The 13,731-nt window shown below is 60.8% G+C and overlaps 1 protein-coding gene across 3 annotated transcripts in view; it reads left to right on the top strand.

Annotated features, from left to right (window-relative positions):
* The window catches only part of TMCC2 (transmembrane and coiled-coil domain family 2), a 31,149-nt gene that overhangs the window by 10,125 nt on the left and 7,293 nt on the right, over positions 1-13,731 (top strand). Inside the window, exon 2 of one of the 3 annotated variants that reach the window (XM_030965978.1) lies at positions 121-660. In XM_030965978.1, the coding sequence (XP_030821838.1) occupies positions 121-660 (540 nt within the window). Of the gene's footprint in view, positions 1-120; positions 661-4,866; positions 4,994-11,647; positions 12,201-13,731 lie in introns of those variants that run through there. The other 2 variants (XM_030965979.1, XM_030965980.1) reach the window with 2 other exon arrangements.

Genomic DNA, 13,731 nt, shown 5'->3' with positions numbered 1-13,731 from the left:
GCACCCATTCCCTCAATGAACACCCTCAATTAACAGCACCCATTCCCTCAATTAACAGCACCCATTCCCTCAATGGACACCCTCACCGACCACCCTCAATTCCCTCTCTTTCCCCCACAGAAAATCCAGCAGCTCTCCGAGGGCTCCATGTTCAGCCACGGCCTCAAGCACCTGTTCCACAGCCGCCGGCGCTCGCGGGAGCGCGACCAGCAGAGCTCACAGGACCCGGCCACCCCGGGCCCAGCGGCGGCCGCCGCCTCATCCACACCGCACGGCGTGGCCTCGGACCACGACTCCCCGGACGAGAAGGAGCGTTCCCCGGAGATGCACCGCGTGTCCTACGCCGTGTCCCTGCACGACCTGCCCGCGCGGCCCACGGCCTTCAACCGCGTGCTGCAGCAGATCCGCTCGCGGCCCTCCATCAAGCGCGGCACCAGCCTGCACGGCGCCGGCCGCCGCGCCAAGAGCGGCTCGCTGGAGCCGCAGAAGGGCAGCCCCCACCTCGGCCGCAAGGCCCCCCAGGACAGCGGCCTCACGGCCATCCTGCATCAGCACCAGGGCAGGCCCAGGTCCTCGTCCACCACGGACACGGCCATCCTGCTGGCCGAGGGTGGGGCTGTCTACCTGCTGGCCGAGGACAGCGAGGGGCTGGCGGATAAGGTAGGGATGGAGCGCCTTGGAGGGGTTGTGCTGGAGGGTCTGGAGGGGTTTTGGGGCTCTGCACAAATCTCTGGTGGGGTCAGGCTTTGCTCCCAGGTCGAATCCACCACGGTACGCATCCTGCTGGGGGGTGGGCTGTCTACCTGCGCCGAATGACCGAGGGGCTGGCGGATAAGGTAGGGATGGAGCGCCTGGAGGAGTTGTGCTGGAGGAAAGGAGGGTCTGAAGGGGTTTTGGGGATCTGCACAGATCCCTGGTGGGGTGCAGGTAGTGGGGTTGGACTTTGCTCCCACAATGAGGGGCTGGCAGACAAGGTAGGGATGGAGCGCCTTGGAGGGGTTGTGTTGGAGGAAAGGAGGGTCTGGAGGGGTTTTGGGGTTCTGGAGGGTTTTGGGGCTCTCATCAAATCCCTGGTGGGGTGCATGTAGTGGGGTCAGGCTTTGCACCCACAGCAAGGGGCTGGCAGATAAGGTAGGGATGGAGCACCTTGGAGGGTTGTGCTGGAGGAAGGGAGGGTCTGGAGGGGTTTTGGGGCTCTGCACAAATCCCTGGTGGGGTCAGGCTTTGAACCACGGACACGGCCACCCTGCTGGCCGAGGGTGGGGCTGTCTACCTGCTGGCTGAGGATAGCAAAGGGCTGGCAGATAAGGTGGGGATGGAGCGCCTGGGAGGGGTTGTGTTGGAGGAAAGGGGGGTCTGGAGGGGTTTTGGGGGTCTGGAGCGGTTTTGGGGCTCTGATCAAATCTCTGGTGGGGTGCAGGCAGTGGGGTCAGGCTTTGCTGCCACAGTGACAGGGTAAGGGGACATCACCTTAATCTGTACCTCAAGGAGGCTCAGGTTGGACATCAGCAGGAATTTCTTCCTATAAATGGTGATTGGACACTGGAAGGGGCTGCCCAGGGGGGTTTGGAGCGCCCATCCCTGTTGGTGGCACCTGGAGGTGGCACTGAGTGCTCAGGGTGGGGATCGGGCACAGCTGGGACTCGATGATCCCACAGGGATTTTCCAGCCTCAGCAATTCTGGGATTCTGTGGCTGCACTGGCGTTAGGGAGCACGAGAACAGAGTGGGGCACCCCAAAATTCCCTTGGGATGAGGCTGTCCTTAAGGGCAGTGCTGGTAGCACCAGACAGCAGTGGCAGCCCCTGGGAGCCTGGAGCTGCTGGAATTGAGGCTTCTCATGGGGCACTGAAGGCAGGGACACAATTCCCAGGGTGGCATTTGAGGGATTAAAAAGGCCCTGGCACGACCCTGTTCCCGTGGGATGGGGAGATCCAAAGGCACCTCCGGGCTCAGCCAGGCAGCTGCGATTTGGTCCCATCCCAAAATCCCAAGTGATTTTTGAAACCAGTCTGATGGGCAGGATGGTGTTTCCATCTAGTGTTTAGTGTCATTAATTATGCACCAGCCCAATTAGCACATGCTGAGTTCAAGGGACAGGCGCTGAGAGGTGCTCTGGGAGCTGGGGGGGGATTTTCCCTCTTGGCTTCTCCCCTTGACCTTGGGAGCTTGGGGGGGTTCCACACCCTGAAGGGGCTCTCAGGGAAATGAGGATCCTTCTTTTTGTGCTTTTAATTCAATCCTTCCTTTTGTATTTTTAATTCAATCCTTCCTTTTTGTGCTTTTAATTCAATCCTTCCCTTTGTGCTTTTATTTCAATCCTTCCTTTTTGTGCTTTTAATTCAATCCTTCTTTTTTGTGCCGTTAATTCAATCCTTCCTTTTGTGTTTTTAATTCAATCTTTCCTTTTTTTTTTTTTTTAATTAATTCACCTGAGAGCACCAGCAGTGAGCTGGAAGAGCTCAGCATGGGGAGGTGGCCAGGCAGGCTCTGACAGGGACACGGGAATGTGGTCCCAAGGATAAAATTGTCACTGTGTCATCAGCTTCCCAAGGAGCTGCCCAAAAATCTCCTCTCCCCAAATCAGGACACCCCAATCCTTCCCTTCTGGAATGTCCCACCTGCACCAAGCAATGAGGAGCATCAGGTTGTTCATTTGAGCATCTGCAGCCAAAATTTCTCCCTCGTGGCCTCGTCTGGGGCATGGCCCATGGTCCCTGCCTTGCAAGGACCCCAATCCCACTGGAATTATGGCCAAAACCTCAATCCCACTGGGACAGAAGCATCCAAAGCCGATCCCTGTCCACTCCCAGAGCAGCCCAGAAAGGGGATGAATAATTAACTGCATATGACACAAAGAGTAATAAGAAGAGAGACAACACCTTTGTGAGGCAGTGGAAAAATAACTTATTTAGAGAAACACGAGCCCCGCGATATTCCCGAGCCGGATTGGCTTTCCAGGAGCCCTCAGGAAGCCCTGAGCCTCCTGCCTGAGGCAAAGCAGCTCCTTTTCCTCAGGGATGGGCTCCAGAGGGGGGGCTTGGCATCATCCCTGCCTTGTCCCCAGGGATCTGGCACCTCCTCCCTGTTTCCCATCCCTGTGGAAGCCCCACGGGATGCTTGGGGCTCCTGGGAAGGAGCCATTCCCACCCCCCCACAAATTTCATGCTGAATTCTCCACCCCTTACCATGAGGAGCAGATGCTGGATGGGTCCCTCGTGGGATCACTCAGTCTCAGCAAGTGCTTTTTGAACAGCTATTGGGGATTTTTTTCCCTTTTAATTTTTCTTGTTCAATTAATCAAGCTCCTGCAGTTCTGCCTTCCCTTTTCCTGCACTGGTTTTTCACCCCGTGGACCCTACACAAAATTTCTCCCCCCTGTACCCCCTAATTCCCCCAGGAGCAGCCTGGACATCCAGAGGGGCTCAGTGGGACCGTGGGACAGCAGGGGACATCCAGAGGGGCTCAGTGGGACCATGGGACAGCTTGGGAATTTGGTGCTGGCTGTGTTTTGTGGTTCACCCCAAAAGCAGCACTGCCAAGGGCTCGCCCCCACCTGGGGTTCCCACACTGGGGACAAACCTTCCTTTGCAGGTCAGGTGTTTGTGATTTCCCTCTCCCCAGCCTCCCACCCCCCTCCCCATTCCCAGCTTGTGAGTTTGGGATGAGCTGGGCATGCCCAGGCTCCTGCTGGCAACAGAAAACCAGGGGTTGGTTTCTGTCTGTGCTCCATGAGCCATGGGCTGCCTCTGCTTTGCAGGCACGGAGCTCTGAGCTGGAGAAGCTCTGAAAGACAGGTCCAGGAGCATCCCTGCATCCCAAAAATCCTCTGTGCTGTGTGTCCCATGGAGCTTTGAGCTGGAGGAGCTCCTTCCCCAAAGCCAGGAGCATCCCTGCATCCCAAAAATCCTCTTTTCTGTGTCCCACGTAGCTCTGAGCTGGAGGAGCTCCTTCCCTGGGGTCCAGGAACATCCCTGCATCCCAAAAATCCTCTGTCCCCTGTGTCCCACGGAGCTCTGAGCTGGAGGAGCTCCTTCCCTGGGGTCCAGGAGCATCCCTGCATCCCAAAAATCCTCTGTCCCGTGTGTCCCACGGAGCTCTGAGCTGGAGAAGCTCCTTCCCTAGTGCCGCGGGTTCCATCCGGGATTATCCCTGCATCCCAAAAATTCTGTCTCTCCCGTGTATTCCATGGAGCTCCTGGGACCAGCTCCTTCCCCAGGGCCGGGATCATCCCCTCATCCCAAAAACCCTGTCCCGTGTGTCCCACAGAGCTCTGAGCTGGAGGGCTCCTTCCCCAGGGTCCAGGAGCATCCCTGCATCCCAAAATCCTCTGTCCCGTGTGTCCCATGGGCTCGGCGCTGGATTCCCTAGTGCCGGTGTTCTCCCGGATTATCCCTGCAGCCCAAAATTCTGTCGCCCCGTGTATTCCGGTGGCACCTGTGACCAGCTCCGGTCCCGGTGCCGGTATCATCCCCTCATCCCAAACCCGCCCGGTGTCGGTGCGCGGCTGGCGTTTGTCCCAGGGTGGCGCTCGTTGCCGCCGTGCCGGTGCCGGTGCCGGTACCGGTGCCCGCCACGCGGCGTGTCGGTGCCGGTGGCACTGTCGGTACCGGTGTCGGTGCCGGTGGCACGTCGGTGCCGGTGGCACTGTCGGTGCCGGTGTCGTTGCCGGTGGCACCGTCGGCCCGGGGGAGGCGGCGGCAGGGCGGGCGCACGGCAGCGCGCCGGGAGCTTTCTGCTGATCTCCCTAATCCCCTGCTGGTGACCCGCCAGGCACAGGGGCGGGCGCACGGGAATTAGCGGCCAGCGAGGCCCCGGCAGCCGCGGCCGGGGGTGCCCCCGGTGCCGCCGGGGCTCAGCCGGTGCCGGTGCTGGCGGGGCACGTCGGCCCCGGGGGGCGGCCGGAGCTGGAGCGGGGCGGCCGCGGGGTGCTGTGCCTGGTGCTGCCGGGGAGCTGCACGGACTGCGGGGACTGCGGCATGGTGCACGTGCAGGTGGGCACCGGGGGCACCGGGACCCCGCGGGGCGAGCGGGCCGGGGCGAGCGGCGGGGCCGGCGGCCGTTAGAGGGCGGCGTTACCGGTGGCCGTCCCTCCGTCCGTTTGTCCGTCCGTCCCTCTCTCCCTCTACCCGTCTGTCCCTTTCTCCGTCTGTCCCTTTCTCCGTCTGTCCGTCCGTCCCTCTCTGTCCGTCCGTCCGTCCCTCTCTCCGTCCATCCGCCTGTCCGTCCGTCCCTTCCTCTCTCCGTCCGTCCCTCCCTCTCTCCATCTGTCCGTCCGTCTGTCCGTTTGTCCGTACGTCCCTCTCTCCGTCTCTCCTTCCGTTTGTCCGCCGTCTCCCCGCGTCCCTTAGCACTGGACCCGTCACCAGTGTCCCCAGTGTCCCCAGTGTCCCCAGCGCGGGTGCTCAGCCCGGTCCGGACCCGCCGAGCGTCCCCCGCGGGCAGTGAGGGCCCAGACCCCTGTGTCAGGCTCTGTCCCTCGGCAAGTGACAGCGCCAGCTGCCACCGCTGTCCCCTCTCCGTGCCCCTCCCCTGGCAGCTGCTTCTCCTGTGAGGCACCGAGGGCAGGGGGGCTCCTGCCCCACCTCGGGCCGGATCCTGGGCTCTGAGCCCCCGGTTTTTAATTAAGCTCCTGCGGTTCTGCCTTCCCTTTTCCTCCTCTGGTTTTTCGCACCGCGGACCCTGCCAAAGCCTGGCACACAAAATTTCTGCGCCCCCTGATTTCCCCCAGGAGTAGCCTGTGGTGACAGGGACATCCAGAGGGGCTCAGTGGGACCGTGGGACAGCAGGGGACATCCAGAGGGACTCAGTGGGACCGTGGGACAGCAGGGGACATCCAGAGGGGCTCAAGGGGCTCAGTGGGACCGTGGGACAGCCTGGGAATTTGGTGCTGGCTGCCAGTGCTGGCTGGGGTTTGTGGTTCACCCCAAAAGGGGCGCTGCCAAGGGCTCGCCCCCACCTGGAGTTCCCACACTGGGGACAAACCTTCCTTTTATGGGATCACAACCCAAAAGTGCCATTTTCTGCTCCAAACTCCTCTCGCCGTGCCCCTGTCCCCGTCCCAGGAGAGTGTCCACAGTGTCCTGGGGGGTGACCTGTCCCTCCAGCCCCAGCCCTGCCTCAAGGGCAGCAGCCCTTGGGACACAGGGCAGGATTCATCCCGCTAAATTTAGCTCCCCCCCGGGTCAGCGGCTATATCGGGGCCAGAGGGATTACAGGGAGCAGGGAGAAATGCAGGGAGCAGGGAGAAACCCGGAGTTCCCGAGCACACAGCCCGGGGTGGCCGTGCCCCGTGGGGACAGAGGGGTTTGGGGTGGCTGGGAGGCCTTGAGGGCGGCTCAGGGATGGCAGGGAAGGTTCTGTCCCCTGTGCCCAGGGAAGGTTCTGTCCCCTGTGCCCAGGGAAGGTTCGTGTCCCATTGCCCAGGGATGCCAGGGAAGGTTCGTGTCCCCTGTGCCCAGGGAAGGTTCCTGTCCCCTGTGCCCAGGGATGGCAGGGAAGGTTCTGTCCCCTGTGCCCAGGGAAGGTTCTGTCCCCCCTGTGCCCAGGGAAGATTCATGTCCCCTGTGCCCAGGGAAGGTTCTGTCCCCTGCCCAGCTCAGCTGCCTTTGGTTCCTGTGGGAGGATGTGGTTTCTCCTTCCTACAGCTCCAGTTACCTGGGCTCAGTCATCAGCTGGGACGACGATGATTGATGATGATGATGGTGATGATGATGATGATGATGACACAAGGACTTGTGTGAGGGTTGGCCCCACATCTAACCCCGGGCAGAATTCCCCCAGGCAGGAGCTTTCCCTGGCTTCCTGCCTCAGTTTCCCCATTGGAATGCAGAGCCAGCCCATCCCTGGGTTCCGTGCCGTGCCCTGGATCTCCTGGGGAGGGATTTCTGGCGTGTCCTCCCCTCCCTCCCAGGGGTTAAAATCCCAGGGAAGGAGGTGAAACAGCCAAAGGGAGCAGGGGGGGTGGGGTAAAGCTGCCCTCCCTGCAGCCCCCAACCCTGGCACATCCCTTTGGCACCCAGGGGGTGAGCTGGGCAGCACTGGGGTGTGGAGACCCCACAAATACCAGGGGTTTGGGGGAATTTTGGGGTTTTGGGGGGTCCTGACCTGGAATTGGAGGTGTGAGAGTCCAGGTGAGCTCCCACTCCCCACCTCCGTCCCACTCCCCACGTGTGGCAGGGGGATGAGTCTGCGAGGCAAGGCTGGGAGCACCAGGGTGTGGAGACCCTACAAATACCAGGGGTTTGGGGGATTTTTAAGGATTTTAGGGGGGTTTTGGGCTCCTCACCTGGAATTGGAGCTCCAGGTGAGCTCCCACGCCCCACGTGTGGCAGGAGGATGAGTCTGTGAGGCTGGTGCTGGGAACACCAGGGTGCGGAGACCCTACAAATACCAGAGATTTTGGGATTTTGGGGGATTTGGGGGAGTTTTTGGGTTCCTGACCTGGAATTGGAGCTCCAGGTGAGCTCCCACTCCCCACCTCCAGCTCCCCACATGTGGCAGGAGGATGAGTCTGTGAGGCTGGTGCTGGGAACACCAGGGTGTGGAGACCCTACAAATACCAGGGATTTGGAGGATTTTTAGGGATTTTAAGGGAGTTTTGGGCTCCTGACCAGGAACTGGAGCTCCAGGTGAGCTCCCACTCCCCACCTCCATCTCCCCTCGTGTGGCAGGAGGATGAGTCTGAGGCAGGGCTGGGAGCACCGGGGTGCAGAGACCCCCACAAATACCAGATGTTTTGGAGGGTTTTGGGCTCCTCACCTGGAACTGGAGCTCCAGGTGAGCTCCCACTCCCCACCTCCAGCTCCCCACGTGTGGCAGGAGGATGAGTCTGAGGCAGGGCTGGTGCTGGGAGCTCCTTGCCGCGTTCCCGTTGGGATGAGCGCTTTGGAGTGAGCAGATAATAGCTGGAAAGACAAAGCCACCCGAGATTGCTGCTTAATTAATTCAGGAGGAGAAGAATATCAGACTCTGCTACTGATTCACCCCTCGTGAAGAAGACATCGTGTTCCTCCTCAGCCTGGCTGACATATGGCTGTTGATTGCAGCCCACCAGCAGCTCCCGCTCCCGGCAGCATCCCGGGGGATTTGGGGGTGGATGCCCAGGGTTTGGGGTGCAGGGCAGGATTTGGGGTGCAGGGTTTGTGATCTCTGCAGCCCACCCCTGCTGCTCTGGGCTGGGGGCAGGATTTGGATCCAGAGGCTGGGTGAGGGTCCTGTTTGTGGCTCCTCACCTGGCTGGGGTTGTGGCTTGGTCTGGCTCTGCTTCCCCCTCAAATCCTCCGTGCAGAAGCTCCCCAAAAATCCCCCCCTGGCTGGACAATCCCTGTGGCTCGGTCTCTCCCTGCTTCCCCCTCAAATCCTCCGTGCAGAAACTCCCCAAAAATCCCCCCCTGGCTGCACAATCCCTGCTGGAGGTGCTGAGCTGCTGGCTTGGTTAATGCTGTGTCAGGGTCACTCCCTCCAGAGAAAACAAGAGCAGGAATTTTTCCAAATATTCTCCAAGCGTGGGCAGGGCCCTGAATGGCTTCACCACTGAATTGTCCCTTCAGAGCTGTCCCTGTGAGCCCAGGGCACAAGGGACAGAAGGAGGATGTGGTGTGCAATTAGGAAATGCCAGGTTCTGCATGGCATGGACGGGCACGGACACCCAAGGGAGAATCCTGGGATCTTTCCATGTGTAAAACAGCTTTTCTCGAGTGCCCTGAGCCCTGGGGATGGTGGCAGTGTCCCAGCTGTGATGGGGACGGGGAGCAGTGGTGGCTGTTTGTTTGTTGGTTGGTTGGTTTGTTTGTTTGTTGGTTTGTTGGTTTGTTTGTTGGTTTGTTCCCTTTGGGACATGCCCGGCAGTGCTTGGAAATGCTGTTTGTTCTCCTGGCACTCTTGGAGGATTGGGATTGCACCCCAGCCTGTTTCTGCTCCTCCTTGGAGCCTCCTCTGCCCCTCAGGCTCCTTGGCCATGGGGAGAGCATCCAGCTCTGCCCGAGCCGCCCTCCCAAACCCTGCCCTGGCAAAAGGACACTGCTCCTCAATCCTCTGCTGGGCGGCTTTGTGAGTGTCCCCCCATCCCTGCTCCCCTTTCCAGGCAGGAATTTCCTATCTCCACTGTAATCCTCACCATTGTCTAAGAAACTTAGGATTTCCTAAACCAAAGGCCTTCAAAGCCTTAAACAAGGGTTAAACCCTCTTAGTTTCTGCTAAAGCCCGCAGGCCATTACCCTGCATCCTCTAAATTAAACTCAGGTGCTTTAATTAAGCTAGGACCTTCCAATTTACGAGACAGGTGGGCTTTGATGCCAGGATACTGTAGTTAGTGCAGGGGAAGGGGTGAGGAGCCCCAGGAGCCGCTTGCTCCAGACACCAAATCCACCCCGCAGCGGGATGCTCAGGAGCAGTGGGTTGGGCAGATCCCCACTGTTATCAGCATCCCAATAACCCATCTGCAGTTTTCCCAGCCCAGCCAAGGAGCGTTTTCCCTGCTGGTTTTAATTCCTGCTTCTCTGTGCTAAGCCCAGCCCCAGGCAAAGCCAAGCCCCAAACCTGCCCTGGATTCAGCACAAGGGGACCCTCCCAGTGCCCAGACCAAGGCTTTGGAGCTGAACCTTCCCCTGCCCAGCGCAGCACACACCAAACCTGCCACGATTTTGTGGAAAATCCAGGGGTTTTCTTTGCCTGGGAGCTGGTATTGATTTCTAAATTTGCCTCGTACGGTCAGGCCTGAAAAACAGCAGCTGGGGGGGAAGGATGATGGGGAGCGTGACACCAACCGCCTGGGTGATTGCCTTGCAGAATTCCCTTTTTTCCCGTGCCAGGAGGGGTTTTGCATGCTGTGGAAGGGAGTTTGTGCCCTTGGGAGGGGAGATGCTGCCCCACTGCTCTGCCTCGCTCAGCTGGGCCCTCCAGCAGCTGCAATTTCGTTGTTTGCAATGATTTGTTAACCCTGGGTGGTTCAGCAGCCACGATTTTGTTTATTTACAATGATTTGTTAACCCTGGGTGGTTCAACAGCGAGGCTCTTTGTTGTTTGCAAGGTGTTGTTTCCCTTTCCCTGGTGCTGGGGAGCTGGGAGCAGGCGTTCTCCTGGGAATCCAGCGCCTGAGGATGCCAATAAGTCCCAGAAATGCTCTCCAGGGCTCCTTGCAGCAGCCTGCCCGTGCTGGCTTTTCCTGAACATCCCGACCTTTATCAGGTCCTCACTCCATCAGCCTCCCCTGGGAAATTCCTGCTGCTCCATCTTTCCCCAAGGCTGGGAGCGGGGTCTGTGAGCTGGCAGGGGCTGTGGGGACATCGTGGTTCCCCCTAGCATGGGTGAACCGCTCACTTCCCAGCCCCAGAAACCACACTGGGGAAGCAGCAGGCCTCCAGGGCCAGCCCCAGCACCTTCAAGAGGGAACTGGCAAGTAGGAAGGGTGCTTTCCACCGGGTGCTGTGCAGCTGCTGAGCCTCCTGCCCTGCTGAGACAGCACAAGAGCCGTGGGAAGTGCCCTCTGCCTGCTGTGCTGAAAGCAGAAGTGATGCTATGGCTGGAAGCAGGACAGAGCTGACCAGCCCTGGTCACACCAGGGGCACGCACGGGGCTGGGCCGGGCTGGGCCAACCCCCCCCTGGCACCCAGGGATGGGCCAGGAGCCCACCCGGGAGGAGAGAAGCCCTGGGTGCTGCCGGTGCCATCCCGCAGTGTCACTGCCCAGCTCCGGTGCCATCCCCTCGGTGTCACCATCCATCCCCAGGGGCAGCTCTTTGGTGTCACCATCCATCCCCAGGAGCAGCTCTGCGGTGTCACCTCCTCGGGGGCAGCTCTGCGGTGTCACCAACCATGCCCAGAGGCAGTTCTGCAGTGTCACCTCCTGGCCCCGGTGCCATCCCCTCTGTGTCATCATCCATCCCCAGGGGCAGCTCTGCAGTGTCACCGTCCAGCCCCGGTGCCATCCCTACGGTGTCGCCTCCTGGCCCCGGTGCCATCCCCACGGTGTCACCGTCCATCCCCAGGGGCAGCTCTTTGGTGTCACCTCCCCTCTCCAGGGGCAGCTCTGCAGTGTCACCGTCCAGCCCCGGTGCCATCCCCACGGTGTCACCGTCCATCCCCAGGGGAGCTCTGCGGTGTCACCTCCCGGCTCCGTGTGACGCTCTCAGCAATCTCTGGCCCTGCCCTGGCACGGCTCAGCACGGCACGCTGGGCACGGCTGGGTTTGGGTGGAATTTCCAGGGAATCTGCGTGGGGATGGATGGGGGCTGGCGTGGAAGAGGACGAGGATTTTGGTGCCGGGTGTGTTGTCCCCGTGGCAGAATGGGGTCAGTGCCACCCCCACTCTCATGGGGTGACAGGGACAGATCCAGGTCCTGCTCCAGGACACCTCGTGGTTTTGGCACGAGCGGCTCATTCCCGGTTTTTAACTCCGGCTCCTTGCTCAGTGACAGGATTATTTTTCCCCGACTGTTTCCACTCGCGTTTTTCCTTTCTGGACGCCTCCCCCCTGCCTTTCCCAGGCTCTTCTGTCCCTCTGTGTGACACAGCAGATGACAAGAGCCCGTCCCGACCTCCTGCGTCAGGGCACAGGCAGCGTATGGGGCTGGAGGCGTGTGAATATCCCGGCACGGCGATGCGAGGGGGGGGTTTGGCATTACCGCCCTGAAAGCTCGGGCTGGCTGCGAGCTGTAAACAGCTCGGGCAGATTTCCTGAGTCGGCAATCCCGGCGGAGCGGGCGCCTCCGTCCCTGCGCGCCGGGAACCGCGGGGAGCGGCGCCGGGAACCGCGGGGAGCGGCCCCGGGAGCGCTCCGGGAACGGCACCGGGAGCGCTCCGGGAACCGCGGGGAGCGGCACCGGGAGCGGCACCGGGAACGGCACCGGGAGCGCTCCGGGAACCGCGGGGAGCGGCACCGTGAACGGCACCGGGAACGGCACTCGGAGCGCTCCGGGAACCGCGGGGAGCGCTCTGGGAGCGGCACCGGGAACCGTGGGGAGCGCTCCGGGAGCGGCACCAGGAGAGCTCCGGGGACTCAGAGCCAGCCCTAACGGGGTTTACGAGAGGTTTCTCCTCCTCCTCTCTCCCCGCTGATCCCCCAAAACCTCGCTGCCAGCCGCTGCTGCTTTCCCCAGCCCGCAATCCTGCCATGGCAGCCCGGGCAGCGCTGGCAGCCTTGGGGACACGGCGGGGACACGCCAACTAGCCCCGGGGCAGCCCAGCCCTGCCCGCCATGGAGGTAGGTCCTGGCAGATTTTGGGGTTGGGGTAAAATGATGGGGAGAGAGACCCGCGGGGGGTTTTGGTGCCGCTGTTCCTCGGGGAATGAAAGCAGAGAGTGAAACCCCCCCAGCGCCATCAGTGCCGGGTGGGAAACTGCTGCAGCTGGGAGCCTGAACGTTAATCCCTGCATTATGTAAGGAAAATTATTGTCAGGCTGGGGAATGAGCGCCGGGAGCTGCTGCCAGCCCGTTGTGCCCATCCAGGGGCGCACAGGGGGGCACAGGGCGCTGCTGGAGGGAGGGTGGGAATTGTGACTCAGGGCTCCTGCTGCTATTTTCAACACCTGGGCTGGGTCTGGTGGGAATAACAGCTCAGCTCGGGGAGGCACAGGGCTGGCAGCCCGTGTGGGGACAGGGACAGGACACTCGGGGTGTCCCCAGTGACAGTGGGCAGACCACCAGCTCAGGGGATGCTGTGCTGGAAAAATGCTCTGAGAAATTAAATAACTGCCCCAAAATCCCCCTCCCCACGTCCACCACACCCCTGCATTTCCCTGCTGGCCGTGGCCTCTCCCCGGTGGCATTCCAGGGCCACGTGTCCCCAGGTGGGCGTGCCCCAGGCAGGGGGCTTTGACACTTGTGCGCCCCCCCCCCCCCCCCCCCCCTCCCCTCCTCTTCTTCTTTTTTCTTTTTTTTCTTTTTCTCTTTCTTCTTCGCGTGCCTTCGGGGTAGGTATATACTTGGGAGCTGAGGGGTCAGGGCAGCAGCTCCTCGGATCTGCCCTGGATTTGGCAACACTTGTTCTTGTTTTTTCCCTGCTGGAAGGTGCACATGGTCCTTCCCAGGGCTGTTGTGTCCCTGGGATGGATTCCAGGCAGGAATCACAGTGATACTTTGTAGGGAAGGTCCTTGCTCGGGGTGGACGCAGCCAGGGCTCATCCCCAGCACAGAAAACAGAACAATTCAGGGGAGGTGTCAGCACCTCCAGAACTCTGCTCTGAACTTTGCAATAATTGTGCAATTCCTTGAGAATGGGGTTAAAGCCAGGCGTGGATGTGCTGGGACAGCCACGGCCCTAAGTGGGGACACAGCCCTGAGTTGGGGTGACAGCCTCGAGTTGGGGACATGGCCCCAAGGTGGGGACTTGGCCCTAAATGGGGACACAGCTCTGAGCTGGGGACACAGCCCTGAGGTGGGGGACACAGCCTTGAGCTGGGGGAACAGCCCTGAACTGGGGGGACATCCCTGGCCTGGAGAACACAGCCTCGAAGCTGGATGACATCCCCGAGCTGGGGTGACATCCCTGAGCTGGGGGGACACAGCCCTGATCTAGGGGACTCAGCCCCCAGCTAAGGTGACATCCCCAATCTGAGGTGACATCCCTGAGCCTGGGAAACAGCCCTGAGCTGAGGTGACATCCCTGAGCTTGGGGTGACATCCCCAAACTGAGGGGACATCCCCACGCTGAGGGGACATCCCCGAGCTGGGGTGACATCCCTGAGCTGGGGAGACAGCCCTGACTTTGGGGACACAGCCCCAAGCTGGGGTG

This window comes from Camarhynchus parvulus, chromosome 26 (assembly GCF_901933205.1).
Source record: "Camarhynchus parvulus chromosome 26, STF_HiC, whole genome shotgun sequence".
NCBI lineage: Eukaryota > Metazoa > Chordata > Aves > Passeriformes > Thraupidae > Camarhynchus > Camarhynchus parvulus.
This window is presented reverse-complemented; position numbering and strand designations above follow the sequence as displayed.